The sequence below is a fragment of the Lonchura striata genome, chromosome 12 (genome assembly GCF_046129695.1).
Source record: "Lonchura striata isolate bLonStr1 chromosome 12, bLonStr1.mat, whole genome shotgun sequence".
In the NCBI taxonomy this organism is placed as follows: domain Eukaryota; kingdom Metazoa; phylum Chordata; class Aves; order Passeriformes; family Estrildidae; genus Lonchura; species Lonchura striata.
The window spans coordinates 9,349,039-9,373,173 of NC_134614.1; the positions used below are offsets into that span (position 1 = coordinate 9,349,039).

General features: G+C 39.9%; 1 protein-coding gene across 14 annotated transcripts in view; it reads left to right on the plus strand.

The window, feature by feature from the left end:
• PBRM1 (polybromo 1) overlaps positions 1-24,135 on the plus strand; it is a 56,560-nt gene that overhangs the window by 12,988 nt on the left and 19,437 nt on the right. For 12 of the 14 annotated variants that reach the window (XM_021533833.2, XM_021533783.2, XM_077786087.1 and 9 more), the window contains 14 exons: positions 1,372-1,463; positions 4,810-5,026; positions 10,459-10,600; positions 11,070-11,167; positions 13,822-14,098; positions 14,713-14,818; positions 16,018-16,660; positions 17,506-17,717; positions 18,503-18,688; positions 19,522-19,679; positions 20,266-20,532; positions 21,975-22,120; positions 22,406-22,563; positions 23,214-23,397. In XM_021533833.2, coding sequence (XP_021389508.1) covers positions 1,372-1,463; positions 4,810-5,026; positions 10,459-10,600; positions 11,070-11,167; positions 13,822-14,098; positions 14,713-14,818; positions 16,018-16,660; positions 17,506-17,717; positions 18,503-18,688; positions 19,522-19,679; positions 20,266-20,532; positions 21,975-22,120; positions 22,406-22,563; positions 23,214-23,397 — 2,886 coding nt within the window. Of the gene's footprint in view, positions 1-1,371; positions 1,475-4,809; positions 5,027-10,458; positions 10,601-11,069; positions 11,168-13,821; positions 14,099-14,712; positions 14,819-16,017; positions 16,661-17,505; positions 17,718-18,502; positions 18,689-19,521; positions 19,680-20,265; positions 20,533-21,974; positions 22,121-22,405; positions 22,564-23,213; positions 23,398-24,135 lie in introns of those variants that run through there. The other 2 variants (XM_077786089.1, XM_077786090.1) reach the window with 1 other exon arrangement.

Below are 24,135 nucleotides of genomic sequence, written 5' to 3' on the forward strand. Positions count from 1 at the left end.
GAAGTGTGTGCAGTGCTTCATGCTGGCCGTGCTCTGTGGGGGTGGCTACAGGGGGCACTGGCAGCACAGGGATAAAGCCACCTGGGCTCTCAGCTGTGGCTGGAGCTGCTGCTCAGGCAGAGAACCTGGTTGTGGAAGTGCATCAGTGTGCACTGTCCAGGGGCTGGGCCACTGGACAGCAGTGCAGCAGCCAGGGCTGGGTCAGGATGTGAGGCTGGAGTGGCTCCCGTGGATCTGCACTGGCAGTGGGGAGGTGAATGACAGCCCCAGGCCCTGTGGCACCTCAGGCCATCAGGGAAGAGGTGCTACAAATGCTTGTGCTCATGATCCAAGCATAGACTTGCACACCCTGTCAGTGATACTGCAATAAAAATGACTCAGGTGAATGAAGCTTTTTTGGTGAAGAGAGGCAAAGCACAGCAAGGACAGAACCAGAAGTGGCTTCATCAGGCAACAGCCCAGCACCAGCACTGCTGCCCTGGAGGACTGCAGGGACAGATGGAACCCAAAGTCATGGACTGAAGGAGCTCTGTGGATGTTTTAGAGGGATGGCCCACGCACTAAGGAAATGATACCTGTGTGCTTGTATCAAGAGGCAGGAAAGGATGTATAGGAGAGTGTAGGGCCCAAGCATGCCCTCAGCCCATCTGCTTTTTCCCAGTCTTCACTTGGCTCCTGCAGGACAAGGCAGAGCCCATTTCTGGAGGTGCATAAAGAGCTGATCTTGTAAAGAAGCAGAGAATGTCAGGCACAGCTTATATAATGTGGTATGAAATACTGTGCCCCAGGTTTGGGACAAATGAGAGGGATGCTGAAGAAGTCCTGGTGAGACTGTAGCCACTGTAGATGCCAGTTTACTCCAGCTAAAAAGCATAGGAGGCTGTTTCATGTGCAGGCACTTTGTGTGCTGAAAATGCCAAAAGTGGGGATGAGGGAATGGGAGGAGATAGAACATACAGCTTTTAGTGTGTTGAATTCCTTTCTGTAGACAAATCCCAATAAAACAGGATCAAATAACACAGTTATCAATTGAGAGAGACTTCCTGTCATTCCCCTTCTCTTGCAATTAATCAAATATTCAAGTATATATAGGACAGACGGTAGTAGGCTGGAGCTCAGTTTTCTGACTGTGTTGGATGGACCAGCTCATAAAATAGAGGCAGACTCATGGCTTGGTAAGAATTTCTCCTGTTAAAGGCTCCAGCGTTCTTTAGTCACATCTGTGCTCCTGCTTATGGAGTCGTGCCTTGTTTGCTCACACAATCTGGGTGACTGTTAATGGTTCATGTGATAACCCTTTCCTTTTTTAATTATAATTTTCACTTCTTTTTTTTCCATTTTTAAAATTCCTTTCCTTTTTCTCTTTCATAGTAACAAAAGATCAGCCCAAGGGGATCGTTTATCAGCAATAACCATGGCGTTGCAATATGGATCAGAAAGTGATGAGGATGCAGCTTTGGCTGGTAGGAACTGAAATGCAGTTTCTCTAATTCCTTTCAGTAAAATGTTCACAATGACCAAATCTGTAGAGCTCCTGATGAACTCAGATGCATTTATTTCAAAAATATTTTGCACTTGGTGTATAATTCCTTTGAATCTTACAGGTAGTGAGGTAGGGTAGGCCAAGCTTGCTGGCATGCTTTGAATTTTCTGTGTTTCCAAGTATTCTCACCCAAGCTTTAGGGAGCTGTTGCCTGGTTTTATTCCTTCTAAAATGGAACAGAAGAGGAGATACTGGAGAAAATATTGGGTGCTCCATGCAGCAAAAGAGATTGGTAGTGCTTGAATTGTTTATTTGTTTATTTTTTTGTTTATATTATTTCTTCATTGATGCTGAAAGTTGCATCTGTTCAATATGTATTATTGGGGCATTTATTTCTTACCTGATAATTGAGCTGTACTCCACAGAGTTTTATAGTGGATGGGTATGTAGAATATTTTGGACTTTAGCTCTTGCTGTAAGTAAAAGTATTTTGATTCCTGGTTAGCTCAGAGTTCAGTTATTGCTTCAGAGCAGCTGTTTTCTGGGAGGTGTGGGGAGTGTTTATTAGCTGGGTTTTGTTTGTTTGTTAGCTGTTATTTTTTCCAAGTTGCAATGCTGTAAAAACATGTAGCTTTTTATGTTTTAGTGATTTAAATTCTTGCTCTGGTTGAACCACTTTTGGGTGCCACCTTTGCTATGGACATTATTGTAATTTTGTTAAAGACCTCACTCTGTGTGTGAGGCTTTTGCCTTGCTGCTGTTGAAGCTTTCCTATCTTTATTGCATTCACCTAAGAGGCAATGGCTTTTTTTTTTTTTTGGCAGACCTGTCACCCACTAATATTTTATGTGCTTCCAGTGAACTACTTGGACAGCCCTGTGCTGCCAGTCTTTGGGTGACAAGGGTTTTTCTTTAAACCAAGGGGTATTGTTATTAATTGCTCTTCTGTCTTATTTTTTTCATTCCTCTAACTCTTGTTAAAATAAATGAGAACAGGGCTGCATGAGTGAACATTAATAGAACTCTCTCCTGCTTGAAACAGAAAGCTGAATCTTTATGAGCTTCTTTGGTTGTGGCTGTTGCCTTAGCAATGAACAATATCAGTTTCCAACTGAGAGTTTATCCTGACAGCTGTAGATGGTATTTTGGTGTGATGGAGCTTGTAGAACATTTCCAGCTCCAGTGTACAAGGTTGTGAACAGCTTCAGCAGCTCCCTTGCTCCTCATTATAAGTCTCTAGAGGCAGGCATAGGTGGTCATTATGTATTACTTGCTTATATTTAATTCTGTAAACAGGGTGTTTTGTTTTTACTGTCTCATTTAGAGATGGTTTAAGACTGGGTGCTGCTTTTGGTTTTACTGGCAACCATCTTCAGTTGGACATGGAGCACTTGTTGTTTGAGTGCTTTGGGAGCACAAAGGAGACAGTGGGGTTTTTTGTGGTATCTGCAAACTGTAGTTGTGGTAAGAGCAGCACAAAAGGGCAATAACTGCCTGTCCCTCTCTGCCAGTGCTTGCTGGGGATATGGGACCTGGTTCTATTGCACATTAAAGAAAGGACAGTCTTGGATCAGTTTGTTTGCTCTATGAGAGCAAAAATACTATTATTGCAAAAATAAGAATTTTTCTGCCTTCTAGACTGAATAATGTATTCTTCTTCGGCTCTTAATAGAGCAGGTTTCATATTAGGAGATAAGTACAGTTTTCTAGATATCAAAGAATATATGATGTTTACACATCAGTTATAAAGAACATGAACATCATTATGAAAATGTAGCTGTATGTTTATAGCTGTATATTATGGAACTATAGTTATAACTTATATTTATAAATACAACATATATTTATTTATAGCTGTATATTATGTAAATATAAACACAGTAAACTATAATACATAAATGCCTTCTTTTAGTGTATTTTGAAATAACTAATTACTATCTAATTTACTTTGATTCTTTTTAAGGTATGCCTACTTTCAACACAAAGAAAGTACATTTCTTATTTAGGGTATTGAACTGGTTTGTTGCTGGCTCACACACAGCAGAGAACAGCAACTACTTGACTAGTTCCTTTGTGTTTTCTCTTTCATAGAAACAAGTTATTCTGCTTTTTCAGTTTGTTTATTTCTTTTGAGTGGAGTACTCAGAACTGAGCAATTTGAGTAAACAGATGAAACTGTTTGAGGAAACTAAAGCATAATCTATTTTTGAAGCTTTACCTGATTTCAGTGAGAGCTCCAGTGGTTTGTTTCTACTGGAGTTATTCTGTCCAGCTCCTGCTTTGCTGGCTGTGCTGTCATTAAGTAATGCTGGTTGGCATCATTAGGATAATTTTGAGTGTCTCCCCAAATCAGTAATGCATATCTTCATTGCATGTTTGCACATCTGCTGGTGCTGGTTGTGTTGTAGCTTTGCTTCTGACCCTGGTAGGTCCCACACATGATGTAGATCTGGTGTCGGGCTGCAGAGGAGCAATGGCAGCACTGTGTAGGTACAGTCTGAGTGTCCCCTGGCTTTGTCACCATTTCTGTATGTCCTTACTGAACATGGATAGAAAGCTTGGAGCTGTGGCAGCCTCCTGTGAGCAGGAATGGAAATGCCAGCTAGAAACCTGACCTTAGAGACCTGGGTTTTGTGTAGCTGAATGACTCAGTGTGCCTGCTGGGCTCTCCTTCAGACTCAGAGGGGAATAGGGGTGAATAATTTAACTCTAGCACGTGCAAAGCCATGTAGATTTTATGTTCTGTCTGTCTGCAAGGTACAAAGTGTACTGTTTATGTGACTTGGAACTGTAAAACTATTGGCCATTTATTGCTTCCCACCCTGTGTTTCCAGTACCAGTGTTTTCTCCTTCCTGTTTTGTTTCTGTTAATGTTTCTCCTAATTTTGCCTGCAGTAGGTGTTAGCTCTTCATAGCTTTTCTTTCATTCATCCTAATCCTGAAACAAGATAACCAGAAAAGTTTGGTATGAAATTTTTAAATACTACTATGATTTTTTTAGGCTTATTACATAATAATTGTAAAACATTAATTTCTTCTTCATTTGCTGTATATATTAGAGGGACATCATCAGACTTTAGTGCCAATTTTTTTCTGCTGAGCTTCACAATTCTGTATTGAGCTGTGATTAATACTGTCTAAAGGATTGGAATAAAGTACTTTTTTTTTTTGTCAGCTTGAGGCTCATTAGATATGTGTTGTGTCATTTTCTGAGGTGCGAATCTGACTGCCAGACAGGGCTTGCCTTTTCTTCTGCTCTAGACCTTTATCCACCAAAAAACCCACTGAGTTGTCCTGCTGAGTTTCCTTTCTTTCTCTCTGTGCAGCTGCTGCTCGTTATGAAGAGGGAGAGTCTGAAGCTGAGAGCATTACCTCCTTCATGGACACTTCTAATCCTCTTTACCAGCTTTATGACACAGTCAGGAGTTGCCGTAATAACCAGGGCCAGCTCATCTCTGAGCCCTTTTTCCACTTACCCTCCAAGAAAAAGTATCCTGATTATTATCAGCAAATTAAAACACCCATTTCATTGCAGCAGATCAGGTAAGAGTACAGAATGCAAATTACATCTGGTGTGAAACTTTTCAAGTGTTTCTTTTATTCCTAGAATCTTCCTTTATGATCAAGCTGTTGGTACCTAATGCAGTATTTGCATCTGATTGGTGCTTGTTTCAGTTCAGTCTGCATCAGTCTTTAGATCATCTGTGATACATGGCTGCTGTTGAGTTTATTTTTCATTGAATTTCATTTGTAACGTGCCTGAAAATTGCCATATGAATAATTCTGACAGCTAGGTGTGCAGCAGAGATGAGAAAGCTTTTGCAGAACTCCATTTTTCGTTACCCTGTCTGTGATGGCTTGATTACCTCTTACTGCCATGTTTTTTAAGTTAAAAGTCTTCAGTATGAATTGTAGGAAGATGGTTGGAATTACAATCCTCCTGTCTAGGTCACTGTGTAACTGTGGAGAATAATTATTTTCATGATGATATAGCTGGTCTGGACTGAAGCCAGCATTTATAAATGTGTGAGCAATGAAAGGTCCATGAGCTGCCAGAGTGCAGTTGTCAGATTAAAGACCTGAGTGAAGTGAGCAGTGTCTTTCTTTAGTGGCTCAAGATAAGCCAGTGTGATGGGTGTGCTGGGTCCTGGGAGCATTAATAGGCTTTAATGGTGCTGCCCAGGCCTCCTGCCCAGTGGCCACTGGGGCTCCAGGCCCTGGCAGTACCAGTCCTTCAGCTTCAGTGAGAGACACTGCACCCTCCCACTGCTCATCCTTTGTAACCCACTCTGATGCACAGGTCTGTACATTTTAGTTATGCCATCATACCATCTCTCAGACTTGATGTAATTGTTGAATGAGCAGGGTCTTTGTTAAATCAGAAGCTAACAAAGCTGCTTTTTGGTTTTTTTTATATTGTCAGAGGGTGTTTTGCATGTGCTGGGGAATAAAAGCTGCCACACTAGTTATCTCCATCAGTGGCTTTAAAACATTTTTTCTTATGTCTTGGTACAGCTCTAATAGTGGCAAAGAAAGTGTCTTGCCTTGAACAAAGCACAAAATGTACTTGATGAAAAAAAACCAAACAGTGAAATTAAGAATCATTGACAGTTTGTGCCTGAATGTGCCTAAAAGTACTGGCTCAAATTATATATAAACAGATTTGTTTGAGAGAGATTTTCCATTAAAAATACCCTTGATATAAATTACAGAACAAATAACTTGCCATAGAGAGGCAGCTGCATTTCTGCTTTCCTTACAGTGTAGGCAGGTTGCATCTGGCTGTGTGAGCAGCACAAAAATTCCATACCAGTGTATGAAGAACTATAGAAAAAGTGATTTTTTTTGTCTGGGGCCTTAGAAAATAAGAAAAGGAATCTTTTAGAAATAGTGTTTGAGGCTCACAAATTAAAGTACAATGTTTGTAGAATCTAGCATCTTGCAAATACTGAAATTCAGCTGTCTTAAATTACCTTGTAATCTTCACTTCTTACTGTACCTGAAAACCTTGAAGTCATGTATATGTACACTTAATTGATGGGCTTTAGGGAAAACGGAAGCATGATGCCTTTGCTGACACTGCTAATATGTCTTTAGGTATTCAAAACTGCCACTCATTAGGGGTGGAGATTGTTTGTGGGGTTTTGGGGCTTTGGTTTTCTGTGGGGTTTTTCCCTTCTTTTCTTGTTATGGTGGTTTGGGGATTCTTTTGAGATGTACATAAATAGAGCATATCTTCTGTTCCCAGATGGGGACAGAAAAGTTCAGTGTCCCAGTGAAAAGCTGAAGGAGGAGGAGTGAAGCCTGCCATTCCTGTTTCATGTCTGTTTGGCTCTGGCATCTGGCTGCCTCAGCTGTCCTGCCACAGTGAGCTGTGAAATGTGTGGCTGTTGCAAATTTTACAACTAGTTATATATTTCAGGGGGGGGTTGTGTGTGCTAAGTGAAGGAAAAGTCTTTAAAATAATACATGATTGCCAGAGGGAGTGTGTGAGCGTGTTTTGGTTTAATGAGATTTTACCTGTGCCAGCCTCACTTTGAGTGTTATGAACCTCAGTCATTTGAACTCAGTGCTGATCCTGAGCTGTTCCTGGGTGTGGGAGGTAATCATGCTGATGGCCTTTAGTTGTCTCCTGATTTCCTCCTGGCTTGCTGCTCACAGATCACAGAACAGCTGAGGCTGGGAGGGAAGCCGTCCTGCCCAAGCCCTGGCTGTGGCAGGGTCACCCAGAGCCTCAAGTCCAGTCAGGTTTAGATGGTCTCCACAGATGGAGACTCCACATCCTCCCAGGGCAACCAGTGTTTGACCACCCTCACAGTAAAAACCATTTGTGTTCAGCTGACATTTTGTGTGTTTCCATTTGTTCCACTCACCTCTTGCCCAGTCAGTGGACACAGCCGAGGTGACCCTGGCTGCCCCTTCATTCCCTCCCACCAGATGCTGAGCACATTGAGGAGAATTCCCTGCCTCAAAGGGGGCAAAGCTCAGAGCTGGGGAGCAAGAAAATCCTGTTTAAAAAGAAAGACATGATGCTGTCAAGGCTATGGCTTTGACATGTGGTGAAAGTGCCTAATGCCAAGTTGACATTGCTGGGGAAGAGTCATTCTGTTAATTACAAATAACCACAGGAACAGTCAGGAAAAGATGCAGGAGAATGTGTTCAGTTACCAAGTGCTACATCCTGGCAGGCTTACAAGAACACTGTTCCTTATTAAATTTTACAGTGTTGGGAAGTATCATCCCCTAGGCAAGTGGGTCAGGCTTTTTTATCCCAGGGGAGGAAGGCGTGCCAGGGAATTCCCTGGCAGCAGCTCTCTCTGAAACACATGTGGGAGTACAGGCACTGAAATTGGTACCTTCCTGACACACCCTGGTGCCTTGTGCTCCTGGGGCTGCACTGAGTTTTAAAAATGTGTGGGGATCTGGTGTTAAACAGGCTTGGCTGTGTGTGATAGCTGCTTTTTGGGGAATTCAAATCAATTTTTCTTAATGAGTGTGATGCTTTTTGGACAGTGCTCTGTGACACAAGAATTTAAATGTTTGCATTTATGTGATGTGTTGAGGTTCTCTTTAACTTTGTGGTGGCTCTTGGTGGTTTTGATTAGTTATAAATGGCTTTGAGTAGACCTGATACTAAATGTCATCACCTGGTCAAGCATATTGTGCCATATAACTTAAGCAGTTTTATCAATATGGCAAATCAAAAGTGGAACTAATTTTGAAGTATTAGAGACTGGTGCCTGGGCTAAAGTTTGAGGGGTTTATGGAGAACTTCCATGTTTTTGTTTGCTTAGTTCATGAATGAGTCAATTGGGAAGAGAAAATGACGTCTCTAATATTTTGAATACACTGTAAATTTTCACTTTATCTGAGGTTTAGGAATTCTTTCATTCCTTTTGTCACTTAATATAACTTATTATTTGGTGAATAGTGTATATTTTTTAAATCTTCTGTTTGTGTAACCAGTTTTCCTACCTTAGCAAGTACTTCTAGTGCATGTTGTATATTCACAAAATCACAGGTTAAAGTAAAGAAGATTCCCAATATATTTTAGAAGACTGTCATCTTCAATAGGACATTTGTCAAATGCATCTCTTGATCCCACTCATTCTTTGTTAGTGGGTTGTTTTTCCATGAAGAGACAAGACTAGCACTTCACAATTTCTGAATAAAAGAAAATAAGTTGCATAACTGATCTTATCCTGGTTTTTGAATGTTTTTCAGTAGGAAATTTTTAGGCTGTGTTTGTCTAATAAAACTTTTGATTATATGGAAAGAGTATGTCTCACCTTCAGTCCTTGCAGATATTCCACCTGGAAGGACTGATGAGTTTGCAGTAGACATTTTAGAGAGTGACAACTTACAGTATTCTTTTAATTAGTATTCTGATTTCAACCAACTTAAATGTCATGCCTGTGTTGTTTCGGGCTTAGTGGTCTTATGAAACTGTAGCCTTACTTTTAAACTTTTTTTCCTTCATTTTGCAAAGATGATTTTGTTTAAAAGGAAATTCTTTCTAGTTTTAGTCATGCTTTCAGGTACAGTTAATCCCTGTCAATAATTTTCACAGAAATTTCTGTTAGTTTCTAGTATATATTTTGTGTTATGTTGGCAATGGCTTTCTGTAGAGCATGAGTTTGGTTAGTTTCAGCTTCACTTTGTGAAATAAACTGATGTTTATAAAATCCTTTCTTCCCAAGATTGGTGAGATGGCTTGTTAAAAATTTATTGTAAAGCTGCACTTCATCCTCTAAATCCACAGAAGTCATGATGCTTGAGTTCTGCTGAGTTTGAGTGTAATTAAATCTGTTCAAAGTACTTATGTAAATAACCTACCTAATTAATCATCCTGTTGTTTGCTGACAGCAGTACAGAGAATGGTAGGAGAGGAGGTTCTTTGGAGGCTAGAACAGGATCACTTCTGTGCCTGGACATTTTTCATTCCTCACGTCACTGGTTGGAAGTTGTCACTTTCCAAACCGGTTTATTCAGTCTAAGTCTGGGTTTTTACTTTTGCTTCAGGCCTTTGATGAGCACAGCTGTGAACATAAATTGTTTGTTTAAAATCAGATGGCCTGCACCTTGGTTGTTGGGTACTGGATAAGCAAATGCTGGTAGGAGCAAGCTTGGGGCTGGAAGGTTTTATATTAAATTTATTCCATGGTAGTGAGAATGCTCCATCAAGCAGGGACACATTCAGCCAGGAGCTGCAGAAGTCAGGCTGGGTTTAAAGGTGGTGTGTGGGTGCTGAGTGTGCCAGGCAGGAGGGGGAGGAGGCTGTGTTGCACCTGTGACAGGCTTTGGGACTTGTGTTGCTGCAGATGAGTATTTTCTGCTGTGTGTAATTAAGTATTGGAAGGTTTAAAAAAGGTGGCTAGAACTTCCAGCATTGTGCAAGAAAACACATTATGTTAAGCATTAACTCAGGTTGGTTCATGTGTTTAGCATATGAAAAATGACTTTGTTGTTGTTGTTTTTACTCCTCTTGTAACTGTTTTCAGGTGAAGTGTGTTTGCAGGTGTCACCAATCAACAGCCAGGTGTTTTTTAAGGGAAGGCACAGATTGGAGTGTTTAACAGAAGAGGTGCTGGGCACTTTTGGTCCTCACTGAAGCTGAGTGGAATTGACGGAGGGAAGGCAGTGTTTGGGGCTGTGCAGAGCTGGCCTGAGGTCAGGGCTCGGCACTGCAGCAGTGTCAGCAGCCTGTGCTGCTGCCTCACCTGTACCATCTCACCCCAGTGTGAAAACAGCACGTCAGCCTCCACAAGTTCCAAAATTGCTGAAACCATTCTTTGGGAGATGCATTTCCCTAGTATAGTTACAAGTGGAAGATGTTACTGGAGAATCAAAAAGTAAATCCCATTTCTGTAGTTAGAGCTCTTTGACTATTGATTTATCATGGAAATTAGGATATTAAAGAACTGTTTTTCACTGTGTAACTAGAGAGATAGCTGACTAGTATTTCTCTTTTGCAGAACCAAGCTGAAGAACCATGAGTATGAGACTTTAGATCAGTTGGAGGCTGATCTGAATTTGATGTTTGAAAATGCCAAGCGGTACAATGTCCCCAATTCTGCCATCTATAAAAGAGTTTTGAAAATGCAGCAGGTTATGCAGGTATGTGGAGGAGAACAAGCAGAGAGATATAACTTCACATGTAAACTTATTTCCCTAAAGGATATTTTTCCAAAATAATTTTTAACTAGACCTGTATTTACAGAAGTATTTCCTTCCTTAGAGGGAAGTATGGGAATGGAGAGCATCATGAAGTGATTTTTCCTCAGCACACCTCCTGCCTTCTGTGATTTCTTTTAGTCACTTTATTCCTTACTGTGACTCCTAACCTAATTAAATTGTGAGAAAATTGATGATGTAGGGTTTTTTGGAGTTTTCCTTTAATTGAATAAGGCTAAAACATTTCAGATTTCATTGTGTTCCAGCTAAGTGCTGTAGTCTGAAATGGTATTGATTTCAATTTGGTTCCTCAAAAGTTGTTCTGTCAGTTAGAAAGAGCAATATACTCTTTAATTCTGTTCTGTAAGTGTCCAGCAGTGAGTTTGGCTTCAGGGCATTGTTCTTTTTTCAGGCAAAGAAGAAGGAGCTTGCTAGAAGAGATGACATTGAGGATGGGGACAGCATGATTTCTTCTGCTACATCTGATACTGGAAGCTCAAAAAGGAAAAGGTATCTGCTTCTGTAGTTCCTGCAGGCCATAACATTGCTGCATCTCTTTTCGTTAAAGAGAGTATTAAACCATGGTTTTTAGCATTTGTGTAAGGATTGGTAATTCTGAAACATCATTAAGTGTTGATTCAAATTAATTCAAAACTACTTGCTGACTATTAATTCCCTATTTTGGTCTATTAGTTGGCAGTTGTCAACATCAGTAAGAAAAATGGGCACTGTAATTGTACTGAACTAGGCGATTTTGTCAGTGGATTTCAGGATTTTTTGGGGAGAGTTGTTTTATTTTAGCCTGACAAATAGATAAAGTGATTCTAAGAGGTTGATTACTTAGGGTCCTGTAACATAAACCAAATTCCCAGTGATTTGCAATAGACTCTTCTATTGAGCATAATGATGCCTTTTGGGAGGTGTTCTTTATGGTGATAGCTGTTTCGTAATTAATACCAGTGATGCATTTCACTCCAGCAAGAGGTAGTTTCTCTAGTCTGCTTTGTGGTGTCATTTGAAGTAAAGTCCAGCTTAGATGATGATATTGCAGTGGTAGCAACAGCCAGTGGGAAATTGCAATTCAGCATCTTGCTTTGGTGTTGCTTATGAACATTGGCTTCTTGGACATTTAGTTTTTGTTTTGTCAAAGGAACAACAGCTGTTTGGAGAGGAAGGGAATGGAGTAGAGCATCAGCAAAGAGTCACTGAAGAATAATTAAATAAGTGCAAAAATGTACACTCATTAGAAAGCTTCAGAGAGAAAATATGAACATGGATTTTAGGAGATGGTACAGTCTAGGGATGCTGGGAAGAAGAAATATAATGGAAAGGAAAGGCAGACAACAGAACCAAGTAATTGCAAAAAATCACTAGCTTTATGATCTTCAAATTCAAAAAGTAGTACCTAATCAAGCAAGTCAAATTGTCATCAGTATCCTTTTTAACCCCATGTTGCTTTTGAACACCTTGTGCCAGACACTACTGAAATGCTTAAAAGGAAAAAAATCTGTCAGGCCCTGTCATCTAAGAACAATGAAAGAGGAAAGGGAACAAAGGATTTCCTGTGTTGGTAGGCAAGGGAGATCAGAATGCTTGAAGAGCACCTGAAAATGTTTTTGATGTTGTCAGTTTGATACTTGTTATCCATTTGTTTGCTGAATGATAGCAAGGGAAAGATCATAAATGCTGATGATCACAGAAGTGAAGCAATGAGAGGAATTCCAAAATGTTTTTGGGAAAGGAAACCAATAACCCATGCAAAATTCATCCTGTTGGGAAAATAACAATTACCCAGAAGAAAGTTGTTTCAGTGTCCCCTTTTATGTATCAGATGCATGACATGAATCTTGAGTATTGGCAGGCCTTCTGCTGTTTCTGCTTTGGCTTTGCATTGCCTGTATATGTTGAAATGATGAGAAAAACCTGGAAATACTTTAAAATGGGGGATTTGGCAGCATGTCTGTATTTTGGCATTGCTCACCTGCTAGTGGGAAGAACTAACCAACATTTGCCAACAGTGGTAATGTTTAGCCTGTAGAATATATATTTTGAGTTTTCTTTGTTGTTAGTTTTCTTTAGTTATTTTGCTGATCTCACCAAGGAGTAAGAGGTATCTGAGGCGTGAGACTGCATTAGTTATGTTTTAAATGTGTAATGAAAAGATCCACATCATGGGAAATCTGTGTTGCAGTTTGGTTTCTAATAAGTTGTACTGCGATATTTTGCACATTCTGCAATTGAAGGTGGTTTTTGTGGTGGCTGTTGTCATTGCAGATAATGTAAAGTCAAAGTTATTACTACCTGAATAAATCTTGAGGAGATTGCAGATTGGAAGCCTCTTTACAAGTGCTTTGTAGTGAGTGTATTGCTGAGTGCCACAGTATCTGAGCTGAGACTATACATTACTGACATAAATTTTCTTCTCCCTCTTTTGATTTGCTTATAGGCCATGTACTATGTGTGCAGGGAGCCATGTACTTTTTTAACAGCTACACACAGGGTGACTGTAGCATTTGTGGGGATAGCCCATACCATTTTCTACATGGGTTTGGAGTCTTGGTGAACTTTATTGACTTCAGTCTTCATTTGGATGGACAGATATTTAAGCAATTCTTTCTACTACATCCTTGATGTACTTACTTGGTACTGAAGAATGTACAGAATTACTCTGAGATAAATAGCTCATGTCTTTAATATAGAAAAATAGCTCATGTACTTGATATTTTGTGTTCACCAGACGTAATCATGAAAGCCTGGCTGTTGGTTTTTAACCTGTTCACCCTGGATCTTGAGCTCTTGGATTCAGATGCCTGATCCTGACTGCTCTGTTTCCTCTGCATCTGGAATGTGCTCAGAGCTCCTTTTGGCCTTTGCACTTTGAAAAATGAGTTAGTTGGTTTATTTTGTAGAACACTTGAACTTGGGGTCAATGAGAGAACAATCATCTGGAGGAGTAATTTCCTGTTTCTGTGTCAGGCTCGTGATTGTGATGCTGTTGTCATTTGCAATTTCTGGTCTTAGTGTTGAACTTCTTGTGTGTGTTTAGGTGGGTCTGGTTGTCTTTTCATGGTAGAGGATAGCATAATTTTGATATTAGTGTTGGAAGTGGGGATAAGAGCCCCTGACATTTATTCTTTTCCTTTGTGTTCTTCTTAACCCGACAGCAAAAAGAACATCCGGAAGCAGCGGATGAAGATCTTGTACAACGCGGTTCTGGAAGCTCGGGAGCCCGGCACAGGCAGGCGGCTCTGTGATCTCTTCATGGTTAAGCCATCCAAAAAGGACTACCCAGACTACTACAAAATTATCCTGGAGCCAATGGACCTGAAGATGATAGAGCACAACATCCGCAATGACAAGTACGCGGCGGAGGAGGCCATGATCGAGGACATGAAGCTCATGTTCCGCAACGCCAGGCATTACAACGAGGAGGGCTCCCAGGTACTCCCTGGGGTCAGCAGCCACGCTTCTCTCTGCTGCTCAGCAGCCATAAACTGCTGTTAGGGTGGTTTCACTTCAGCTGTTACATGTATTATTTATTGCAATTGTTTACTGGACTAAAGTAGAAATACTCAGAACTTCTGAGAAAGGTGTCTTAGAAGGAAAACAGCTTTGTTTTCATGGAAGTGGAGAGTGTAGGAGATCAGACTAGAAGACATGACTTGTTCAGCTTAGCAAAATGAATCTGAAAGGGATATGGTTTTCATTTACAAGTATATTGTTGAGTGTGCCTATATTGTGATGTTCCTCAGGCAGTAGGAATGATGTGAAACAGGGTGGAAACCTCCAGCTGTTTCTAATAAGGAACTTGGTCAGCAGCTGCACTTCATCACCAGGATTGAGTTTGAAAATCCAGGACTGTTCTAGTCCTTTGTGCCTTGATGGAATCTCAGTGGTTCAAGGGATCTTTCATTGCTCAGCAGAAGAGTTTGATGAGGAAGTTGATAACACAGCTGCCCCTTTTTTGTAGTCTTGTTTCTTAGGAGCTAGTTCTTAACTGGTAAACACAGTAAACCTTGTTTTGGTTGGATTTTGATTACTTTACTGATTAATAGGTGTACAATGATGCCCATATGCTGGAAAAGATCCTTAAGGAAAAAAGGAAAGAGCTGGGACCCTTGGCTGAAGATGATGATGTTGCATCCCCTAAACTAAAGCTAAGTAAGACAACCTTGTACATTTCCTTGTCTCATTTCAATACTTACAACACAATCTGTTCACAAAACAGGTGCACAGATCTTCCTTTTAGACAGAGACATGTTCTGCACAGTTGTTATCACTGACAAGGAAAGTAGAATTGTATTTTCAAAACCTTGATAGCAATGGCATGTCTGTATTATACAATAGAATTAAGTTGTTGCATGTAGTGTTTTCTAAGAAAAGTAACTTAAAGTGAAGGAAAAAGACTTGGCAATGGGTGGAAGGATTAAGATTTAGTCATACAGTATTATCCAAATGTTAGATGGTGCATTATGTGCTCACTCAAGTAAGGGGCTTCTCAAACTGAGCAAATCTCTTCATGTCACTGGTTAAATGTCTGGGATTCCCACAGAATGATTACAAAAAAGTGTACTCTGTTTGGCAGATTATTGAAAGCCATGAAGAACCTGGAAGTGAAGTTCCTTGAGCTGTTGCACTCACAACCTTGCTACTACTCAGATCTTATGTTCTCTTAATATGTGTTCAGAACTGAGCAAACAGAGATGGACAAAATTGCACAAAAACCTTAAAGAAAATAACTGTGCACTGTCCTCTTGCAAATTAAATGTGCAGTTCCTAGATAAAGTACAGGTGTAGAGTTAGGCAGTCTGTGCAGTGCAGTAACAGAGATTGTGAATTAGTCAAAAAGCCAACCTGATAATCCCATGGGAGGCCTTAATTTGCATTTTACTTATAATAATCCTTTTTAATTTGGCATAAACATGTCATAAAGGAATCTGATAATATTTTGAATACTTAATTTTAATGATAGCAAAACCATGTGATGACAGGATTTTTAGCAGCTGCAGAGACAAATTCATGAAGTGCTGTAAAACCAAAATGAGCTTAGACGAGTTTGTTAATGCTGTTAGGCAGGAAAATATGTTTTCCATGCTGAAGCCTGAGGAGGCCTTTGCCAGGTGGAGCACAGAGCAACATATTCTATATTTGCCAAAAAGAACGTTTAAAAAAATAAAATCATAGAGTTATGAAAAATAAAGGGAGCTGCAGCTTGGAACAGACTCCATGTTGTGAGGCTTCTCATACCATGAAGTGGTTCTCCCATGAACAATTCCCTGGTGGAAACTAGAGATGGACAAAGAAATGTGCAAGTTCTCAGCTTTGTCATTTTAACTCCTTTTTTGGTTTTGTCGTGTTAGGTAGGAAAAGTGGCATTTCTCCCAAGAAGTCCAAGTACATGACTCCAATGCAGCAGAAGCTGAACGAGGTGTACGAGGCCGTGAAGAACTACACGGACAAGCGCGGGCGGCGGCTGAGCGCCATCTTCCTGCGCCTGCCCTCCCGCTCCGAGCTCCCCGACTACTACGTCACCATCAAGAAGCCCGTGGACATGGAGAAGATCAGGAGCCACATGATGGCAAATAAATACCAGGACATCGACTCCATGGTGGAGGACTTTGTCATGATGTTCAATAATGCTTGCACATACAATGAGCCGGAGTCTTTGATTTATAAAGATGCCCTGGTCCTCCATAAAGTTTTGCTTGAAACGCGGAGAGAAATAGAAGGAGATGAGGATTCTCATGTGCCCAATGTCACTTTGCTGATTCAGGAACTTATCCATAACCTCTTTGTATCCGTTATGAGCCACCAGGATGATGAGGGCAGATGCTACAGTGACTCCTTAGCTGAGATTCCTGCTGTTGATCCCAACTTCCCAAATAAACCTCCTCTGACTTTTGATATTATCCGAAAAAATGTTGAAAATAATCGCTATAGGAGATTGGACTTGTTCCAGGAGAACATGTTTGAGGTGCTGGAGAGGGCACGGAGAATGAACAGGTGAGGAAACCTTATTTTTCAAGTATCTTTATCACGAGGTTTGCATTTAATGTTAGACAAAGGCTGAAATTTTTTTAAGGTGTTTATTTTCCTTGATATGGGTGTTTGGAAAACTAAATCTCAAAAGCTCTATCAGGTCTTCAGTGGAACATTTGCTTTGATTTGAGAACAAGGAAGAAGTTAGTTTTCTGCTAAGAGATTGTTTTGACAAAAAGCTTCCTGCTAACTTTCAAATTGAAAAAGTGAAGAGAGCTGTTCTCTAGCTGTTCAAATAGTGAATTACTCTTTTGGAGCAGTCACACGTGGGTGAGTAATGGTAACACCATGCAAAAACTATGAACACTTGCAACTTCTTGTAGCGTTTTGCTTGAATTAGAAGCCTTTTTAGGAATGTTCAGGTGAGAGCTTGACTGTGAAGAGAGGAAGTAAAAAATTATCGTAAAATAGCTACTAAGAGGAGTATGAATAGTTAAAATAAGTGAGTTTTGTTAATAGTACTGTCATTACTCAAGTTTTCAGAAGTTAAAAGATTGTAGAGGTGCAGTGGCAATAGCCTTGTCACAACTAGTTATCTTTGATTTTCCTTGCATTTCAGGACTGTTATATACCAAAATAATGTTGTGGGTAAACTATAATGCAAATTGACAGTGGACTAACAGGTGAAGCATCACTTAATACTTCATGGCTTCAAGCCAGTCTCTGCTGCTCCTTATGAGGAAGCAGAGAAATCTTATTGGTAGAGTGAAACTTTCAGTTGAAAAGAGTGGTGATTGATGGGTGTGTTAGGCTCCTGTTTGACCCTTCACAAACTGTGTTTTTACCCTGTTGCTCATGTTTTTGTACAGGACTGATTCGGAGATCTATGAGGATGCAGTGGAACTTCAGCAGTTCTTCATTAAAATTCGAGATGAACTCTGTAAAAATGGAGAGATTCTGCTGTCACCTGCTCTCAGCTACACCACCAAGCATCTACACAATGATGTAGAAAAGGAAAAGAAGGAAAAACTGCCCAAAGAAATAGAGGAGGATAAGCTCAAAAGGGAGGAGGAGAAGAGAGGTAGATACTCTTGTTTCATTAATTTTGAATGTACCAAATGAAAAATGTACCCACACATATAATGTGTCACTGCAGCCTGCTGAAAGGACCTCAATAGTCTGCTTGGCCCCCAGTCTTTTATTTTCAAGTTATGAGAGATTTATTTTATTTTGATCTTTATCATCCAGGCCAGAGAGCTTTTAAGAAAGAGATGTAGGTAGATATTATCCCTATGTAAACTCTTTAATCAGAATACATTGGGGTATGAGTATTCTTTCAAGGATATTATAAAAGAAAACAATTTACTTTTTACTTTAGCTTTCTGCTGATAATAAACTTAGCAATGAATATTCCCATTGATCTCTTAATCATTTTCTTTTTGACCAATACTGATGGTGTTTGCATGGTCTGTGATCATGCTTTTAACACTGCTGAAGAACAGAGGTTTGATAAGCCTTTTGTGTTTTGGCTACTGTGGATGTGCAGAGGAGTGGGCTTGCACAATTTTGTAGGGCATGAAGCATACACTGAAGGTCCTTTATTTCACAGTTCCTGGTTGGTTGTCTGTGCACCATGTTTAAAGGAATAAATAAGCTCTCCAATTGCACCTTTCTACACACAGGAGCACAGCTGTTGGCAATTTTGTCCACAAATTAAATTTCTAACATGGTTCATCTTCCCTCATAGATGTCAGCAGCAATAAAGCCTGATTATTCCAGGGTCACAGTGAGGCACTGCCATCAGGAATCTTGGCTAATACGGAAATTTGACATTACTAACATCTGGTTTTCCCTTTCTGAAATAAGAAGCTGAAAAGAGTGAAGATTCCTCTGGATCTGCTGGGCTGTCAAGTTTGCATCGGACCTACAGCCAGGACTGCAGCTTCAAGAACAGCATGTACCATGTGGGGGATTATGTGTATGTGGAGCCTGCAGAGGCCAGCCTGCAGCCTCACATCGTCTGCATCGAGAGGCTGTGGGAAGATTCAGCTGGTAAGGATGTCCTTCCTGCAGGAAAACACTAGGGTGAACTTACTATTATCATTTTAAGCTTACAATTTGTTTTTTTTTTTCCTGTGTGCATGTTACTTATTTTATTTGCAGAACTGTGTGAACCAGTGAGTATTTTTTTGTTGCTGTTTCTGAGTTGCTTTTTTCCGAAGGATATTACAAACAGAAAATTCTTGGGACATCATGGGCTTTTTTTTGGTGTTCATTTCTGCCTACCCTCAAATGTACCCTTGCAAGGATGGGATTCTCAGTGGGATGGACTCCTTGTAATTCAGGTGCAGAAGAACACTTTTTTTCTGTGCTGACGAATCTGAACCAAAGATAGGCTCAGGTTTCCTTAGATTTTGAAAAATAGTACATATTTGTAACTTCTTTATAAATCATTGTTATCAATTTGAATTTGTCATCATGCAATTTGTCACAGTATAAAATGAAAGAAATAGTTATTAAAAAGTTAAAAACAGTTACCTGAGATTGTTTAAATAATCAGGTGATTGTTGACTTCAAAACTGTTTCAAGGCCTGAAAGTCAAGATCTATAAAGAACAAATGTCTTCTTTCTTTTGCTGAGTCAGGTTTTACAGGAGAAATAACAATTGGTAGTTTTTTTTAAAAAAACTTGTTTTCCTTTTCTGAAAAGTTGAATATTGCCCTGTTTAGATGCAGATTGCTCCTAGTATAAATGAGTGCATGGTTATTTGATTAATCAGTCAATTTGTAATTGTTCTTATTTAACTCATGTACTAGAGATTGTCATTTTACATTTTTTTCTTTCTGTCTCCCTTCTCTTTTTTGTTGCTGTTTTCTGTTTTAAAGGAGAGAAATGGCTCTATGGCTGCTGGTTTTATCGACCAAATGAAACTTTCCATCTTGCAACACGAAAATTCCTGGAGAAAGAAGTTTTTAAAAGTGATTATTACAGTAAAGTTCCTGTTAGCAAAATTTTAGGCAAATGTGTAGTCATGTTTGTCAAGGTGAGAGACTGTTCAGATTAATTTATAGAACAAGTAATGCTTTCTGCTATTTCCTGTAGAGCTGGAGGCACTCTAACATAGAGACATTCCACTAATACCTAAATTAAATAGGACTAGCTTCTGTGGGCTGTTTGGATCTTCCTTTGCTTCCTGAGATACGTGGTTCACACAGGTGATAGTTTCCCTGTGCTGGTTGATTTGTGTTTGATTTGGTCACCCCTGGCTTGGTGAATGTGTCCTTTTCCCAAGTCAAAGCTCAAATATCTTGTGAAGGTGATTTCAGGCTTCAGATCTTGTACTTGTTAAAGCACTGGATTGGGAAATGAATAAAACCTAACTCTTCTCACATGCCAACCTGTACTGAATTAGCTCATTCTCCAAAGGAAGAGAAGGAGCTAATGGGGTTTCTTGTTTGCTGTTATTCTTAGTGAAACTTAGACATCAAACTGGAAGAAGAGAACTCAGCAAAAAGACTTTCTTTTGCTGAGAAGCATAGAAAAAACTGAAGCCATGAGAGGGAGTTCACTGTGTGTCTGTGGGGTGTGGATGTTGCTGAAATATTTAATATCTTTCCTTCAATCTGCAGGAATATTTTAAATTGTGCCCTGAAAACTTCAGAGATGAGGATGTCTATGTGTGTGAGTCACGCTATTCTGCAAAGACAAAGTCTTTTAAAAAGATTAAACTGTGGACTATGCCTGTGAGCTCTGTCAGATTTGTCCCACGAGATGTGCCCCTGCCTGTAGTCAGAGTTGCTTCTGTGTTTGCCAATACAGACAAAGTAGATGAGGAGAAACACAGTGAAACCCTGGAGGACAGTAAGGTGGGAGAAAGTATCCTTCATCTTGAAAAGGTATGCAAGGGGAACATTGGTTGTATTTGACAGATAGAGAATGACAAAATATTAGCCCTCATGGCTTGGGTTTCACCACATCCAAATAAATAAAAATATAAATGAGTATAATATTTTTGTTATAAATGATATTGCAGACATTTGTAAATTAACACAATCAAACTATAAGAAGACAAAACAGAAAATAATGAACTGTGTAAATATTTGTTACTTCTTGTGATTGTATGATGGGGTTGGTGTGGTTTTTTTACCACGTCAGAAAATTGCACTTTTACTGTAAAGCCTGCCCTAAGCCTAAAGAACCAGTAGAACTAAAAGTCTAATTTTAGTTCATGGCAGTGCTGAAATGCTTTGTTGTGTAGTATTTCAGGAAAACAGTCAGTAGCTAGGCAGCAGTAAGTAATAGATAATATTCTATTGTTTGTGGCCTGTTTGTGGTTGATAACTAAGTAGTTTAAGCATTTTTGTCAAAATGCTTAAGAGTATTTCTGTCCAACTTAGTGGATAAAATGGTTCATTTTTTGTGCCTAGAGTAAGAAAACAAATAAATTTAGGCAAGTGCATTAAAATCAGTTAAACTGAATTAGTTTTCTCTGAAATAAATTTAGTCATGAAAAAAAAAGAGACTCATAATAGCATAAATCACTGAAAAAAAAACCATGAAAAATCCACTTTGCAGTTTCTAACAGAACCTGAGAACACAGTACCCAGCACACCCATTATCAGCTTTTGTCAGACACCTAGTGTGTATTAGTATATTTATTCACATCATGGCCAAAGATGGAATTAATTCTACTGAGAGAATGAAAACTCATAGGATCTTCTCCTTCCATGCCTTGGTGAGACAGCCTGTGTTTCCTTGGCTTTCTGGATCACAGGCTGAAAGATGGGATTGAAAGATGATGTAGAAAAAGAAAATAAGGAAATTGATAGCACAAAAGGAGGAATTGAGGCACAATTTGAGTTTTTACGAAAAAGTAAGAAATTAAATAGGGCAGATGGTATGAATTTGTAAGCAATACATGGAGTTTGACATTATTGTATAAGAGAGTTGAATAATTATATTTTTGTGTCTGTTAGCTTGGCCATATATTCCTTTCTTGCTTCCTAAGTACATTACTGGGCTTTAAACCTTCAAAGCTGACAAGGCTTGGCTTGGCCAGTTTACTTTGAAGCACTAGAACAACAACAACAAAAAAAACCTGTAAATTACTGTTCTGGCAAAATTAGAGCTTTGTGAAACAGGAAGGCTTGTGACAGACATGGAGGATATCTTTGGCTTTCAATTCAGGAAACTTTTGCACACACATCTGTGCTTAATGCCTACCTATTATTGTTAACATACAGATGGAGCAAAGCCTTTTACTGGTACCTGACATCTCTTTATTTCTGTGCTTGGTTTTCCTCCTTCCTCAAGTTTCTAAATACTTCTTCTCCTGCAGGACAAAGAAGATGTTCCAGTAGAAATGTCCAACGGGGAACCTGGTTGCCATTACTTTGAGCAGCTCTGCTACAATGACATGTGGCTGAAGGTTGGGGACTGTGTCTTCATCAAATCACACGGGCTGGTGCGGCCTCGAGTGGGCAGGTAGGGGCAGCTTCCTTGTTTGCAGTTTACAGCTGAAAAAGAACTTGGATAAAAGAGGGGCTGGTTGTAAAAAGGTATAAAAGAGGATGGGAAAAAATGTGAGTGAAGTGTTACAAGGTCTTGATAGATGGAGGTGAAATTTTAGCTGCCTAATAAAAACCTGGTCCAGTTGTACAGTTGGAATTGGTTGTTCTGTATTCATCTTCCACTGATGGTCTTCCTGAACATCTTGCTGCCTCATTTGGGAGAACTTTCATTTATGTTGCTGGGTTGGTTTCTTTGCAGAATTGAGAAGATGTGGGTGCGAGATGGAGCCGCATATTTCTTTGGTCCAATCTTTATACATCCTGAAGAAACTGAGCATGAGCCAACTAAAATGTTCTACAAGAAGGAGGTGTTTTTGAGTAACCTGGAGGAGACCTGTCCCATGACTTGCATTTTGGGTAATTATTGACAGCTTTAATCTGATGGACATCTTATTTTTCTGCACAACCTAAAGTGATTGAAAGCTTTGTGTAGGCTTGATTCCAAGTATGTCTTTTTCATTGAGGGAGGGAGGAGATAACCATGCAGTGAGTTTTTAATATGCATTCCTGCCTGTGGGACCTGTGATAAAAATTCACTATAAGGAAGCTTTTTTACATGTGTGATATGAAAGTTAACATTGTTTGCAGCTAGAGAACAGAAAACTTCATTTTTCTTGCATATTAATGTAATAACTCCAGTACATATTGCCTGCAAAGTTGAAAGGAGGAGCGGGAGGTTGAAATTTCATTTGTGGCAGAACATGATGGCTGTGTACTTTGTTTTGGAGTTATGATGCTGTGATAAATACAGTAACTGACAGTGATCATGGGGGCTTGTGATTTTGTGGGTTCTCTAGTTCTTGAAAGAAATCCAAAAGCTGCATTAAGCTGTTGTAAGTTTCTTGTGAGTGGCATTATTTGACTGGAATATAGAGTGATGTATTTTCTGTAGTTGTGCCAAATGCCTGGAATCTTCCACACTTACAGGCAAAACAATGGACTTTCCACACTTCTAAAAGAATCTACAAGTGTGGCTGCCTTCTTACCCAGCTCTTTCATTTCTGCAGGAAAGTGTGTCGTTCTGTCATTCAAAGACTTCCTCTCCTGCAGACCAACAGAAATCTCCGAAAATGATGTTTTTCTTTGTGAGAGCCGCTACAATGAAAGTGACAAACAAATGAAGAAATTCAAAGGGTTGAAGAGGTTTTCACTGTCTGCAAAAGTTGTAGATGATGAAATATACTATTTTAGGTAAAAATATGAGGGGAATGAGGGGATCACCTGAACACTCTTCTGGATTGTAATGGACTGGCAGCTAAGTCCCACCCAGCCTCTTGGTCACTGTCCACTGACAGTGGAATAGGGGAGAGAATCTGAAGGGCAGAAGGAAGAAAAACTCCTGGCTCAAGTTAAAAATAGTTGGGAAAGTGGAGCACAGCTACATGCAGAGACAGAGCAAGATAAGGAATGAATTCCCTGTGTTTCATCAGCAGGCTGATGTTTAGCTGTTTCCTGGAAAGCAGGGCCTTGGCACCTGTAATGGTTACTGGGAGAGACAAATGCCATAACCCTGAATGTACCCTGTCCTCTCCTTCTCCCATATTTTATTGCTGAGCATGGTGTCAGAGTATGGAATATCTCTTGGCTGGTTTGGCTTAGCTGTCCTGGTTGTCTCCTCTCCCAAATCACTGCCCAGCCCCAGCCTGCTGGGGCACAGAGTGGGAAAAAGGAAAGGCTTTGATGCTGAGCTGTCCAGCACTAATTACAGCAAGATGTGTTACCCATCCTATTGTCTCCCAGATCCAAAACAAGGCACCTCTCAGCTGCTGTGCAGGGAATTAACCCCATCCCAGCTTGACCCAGGACATCCACAGAAGTCAGAGGTGTAATTTCAGATAACCACACTCTTGGGAAGAAATGCAGATAGCATCAGTCCTTTTATGGTCTTAGTACTGATGGATTTCTTAATACTGATGGTTTTCTTTTTCT